The sequence below is a fragment of the Palaemon carinicauda genome, chromosome 1 (assembly GCF_036898095.1).
Source record: "Palaemon carinicauda isolate YSFRI2023 chromosome 1, ASM3689809v2, whole genome shotgun sequence".
Lineage (NCBI taxonomy): Eukaryota > Metazoa > Arthropoda > Malacostraca > Decapoda > Palaemonidae > Palaemon > Palaemon carinicauda.
In genome coordinates, this window is record NC_090725.1 from 300,969,837 (window position 1) to 300,972,528 (window position 2,692).

A 2,692-nucleotide genomic window follows, 5' to 3' on the forward strand; every position below is an offset into this window, starting at 1 on the left:
TGGGTAACCAGATCTGTTTTACCTCCACCGAACAAATGGAAATCACTCCTTTTAACAGGCTCCTCCTCCTCCTCTTCCTCTACCTCCTCCTCCTCCTCATCCTCCTCCTCCTCCTCCTATTCCTCCTGCTGCTCCTCCGCCTCCTCCTGCTCCTGCTCCTGCTCCTGCTCCTCCGCCTCCTCCTGCTCCTGCTCCTCCACCTCCTCCTGCTCCTGCTCCTCCGCCTCCTCCTGCTTCTGCTCCTCCTGCTCCTGCTCCGCCTCCTCCTGCTTCTGCTCCTCCTGCTCCTGCTCCTCCGCCTCCTCCTGCTTCTGCTCCTCCTGCTCCTGCTCCTCCGCCTCCTCCTGCTTCTGCTCCTCCTGCTCCTGCTCCTCCTGCTCCTGCTCCTCCGCCTCCTCCTGCTTCTGCTCCTGCTCCTCCGCCTCCTCCTGCTTCTGCTCCTCCTGCTCCTCCGCCTCCTCCTGCTTCTGCTCCTCCTGCTCCTGCTCCTCCTGCTCCTGCTCCTGCTCCTCCTCCTCCTCCTCCCTCTCCTCCTCCTCCTCCTCGATGAGTGCCACTGAGAATATGCTGATAAGAACCTCGTTTACTATCCACCTCTGTTAACCCCCTCCCCCCCCCCATTATTTATTCTGTGGCTTAGTTATAATCTTTGTTTGGATACAGAAATTATACTAGAGATTGGTAATGATACTCAGTTACAATGCGAAGCTTATTATTACTTCAGTCAACGAAGTTAGGAGGTTATGTTTTCACTCCTGCTCGTGTGTGTGTGTGTGTGTGTGTGTGTTCGTGTGTTTGTTTATGAACAGCTTCCCGACCACAATTTCAATCGTAGTTATTAAACTTGTAGAGATTAACTACTATGTAAAAGGCTGGAAATGATTAAATGGTGAAAGGTCAAGGTATATATATATATATATATATATATATATATATATATATATATATATATATATATATATATATATATATATGTGTGTGTGTGTGTGTGTGTAAGCCATAAATACCTCTTAATATCCAATTCTCTCTACCTCGGGACTAGAGACCCAAGGAGGAATTAAATTCAGATAATAGTTTCTTATTGGCCTTGGATTTGAACTCGGACCAAGGAAACTGTGGTTTCATGACTTACCACCAGACCATAATATATATAATCAGACACGTTGCTCTTATTTCTCTTCCTCTTGTTTTGTTAAAAGTTTTATAGGAAATATTTATCTAATGTTGTTACTCTTCTTAAAATATCTATTTTTTCTTGTTTCCTTTCCTCACTGGGCTATTTTCCTTGTTGGAGACCTTGGGCTTAGGGCATCCTGCTTTTCCAACTAGGGTTGTAGCTTAGCTTAGTTTCTTTGGTTGCTGCAACCTCACCAACCTTGTGCGTTAAGGATTTGGAGTTTGGGGGAGCCTATAGGTCTAACTGCCAAGTCATCAGCAGCCATTGCCTGGCCCTCCTTGATCCTAGCTTGGGCGCTGATCATATGTATATATAGTCAGTCTCTGGGGCATTACCCTGCTCGATATGGTAATGTCAATGTCCCTTGCCTCTGCCATTCATGAGCGGCCTTTAAACCTTTAAAACGGCCAAGTTCTTTTTAATCTGCTGAGTCATCAGCAGCCATTGCCTGGCCCTCCTTGGTCCTAGCTTGGGCGCTGATCATATGCATATATAGTCAGTCTCTGGGGCATTGCCCTGCTCGATATGGTAATGTCAATGTCCCTTGCCTCTGCCATTCATGAGCGGCCTTTAAACCTTTAAAACGGCCAAGTTCTTTTTAATCTGCTGAGCCATCAGCAGCCATTGCCTAGCCCTCCTTGGTTCTAGTTTGGGCGCTGCTCATATGTATATGCGGTCAGTTTCTAGGGCATTGACCTACTCGATAGGGTAATGTCACTGTCTTTTGCCTCAGATTCATGAGCGGCCTTTAAACTTATAAAAATGGAGATTTTTTTTATTCCAATTTTAAATCACTGACATTATCTCTCATTTAAAAAACACGGATCAAAATCCGTAATTAGGGCAGCGAACGTCTCCAGGATAGGGACACGACCTCACCCCAGCTTGCACGAGACACCCAAAACCAGACTGGCTGGACAGAGATCATTAGCATACCAACACCTAAGGATGAATATGTGGAGCAAGGACACCCACCGAGTCGCATCTTCAAGAAAAAACTATACCTATTAAGGTCACACTTGAATAGTCGCTCTTGCTTATGCGAAGGGAGAAAAATCTACGCATAAAGTAATGTTTAGGTAATTGTTTATCTAGAGGATATTATTATTGTTGTTGTATTTAGGGAGTACACCCTCATTATTATTATTATTATTATTATTATTATTATTAATATATTATTATCATTACTATTATTATCATTATTGTATTTGAAGGGTACATTCTCATTATTATTATTATTATCATTATTACTATTATTATTATTATTGTTGTTGGTGTTGTATTTAGAAGGTACATCATCATCATCATTATCATTATTATAATGATTATTATTATTATTATTATTACCAGATAAGCTACAACCCTAGGTGGAGTAGCAAGATGCTCTAAGCCCAATGGGCTCCAGCAAGGAGGATATGAAATAAGAAAATAAATATACAAGAGAAGTAATGAACAATTAGGATAAAATATTCTAAGAACAGTAACAATAAATATACCTCTTATATATACACTATA

The 2,692-nt window shown here is 42.4% G+C and overlaps 1 protein-coding gene across 1 annotated transcript in view; it reads right to left on the reverse strand.

The window, feature by feature from the left end:
- The window catches only part of LOC137639953 (uncharacterized), a 7,440-nt gene extending 6,819 nt beyond the window's left edge, over positions 1 to 621 (reverse strand). The window contains exon 1 of the mRNA XM_068372268.1: positions 201 to 621. Coding sequence (XP_068228369.1) covers positions 201 to 621 — 421 coding nt within the window. The remainder of the gene's footprint in view (positions 1 to 200) is intronic.
- Between the last annotated feature and the right edge of the window lie 2,071 nt (positions 622 to 2,692).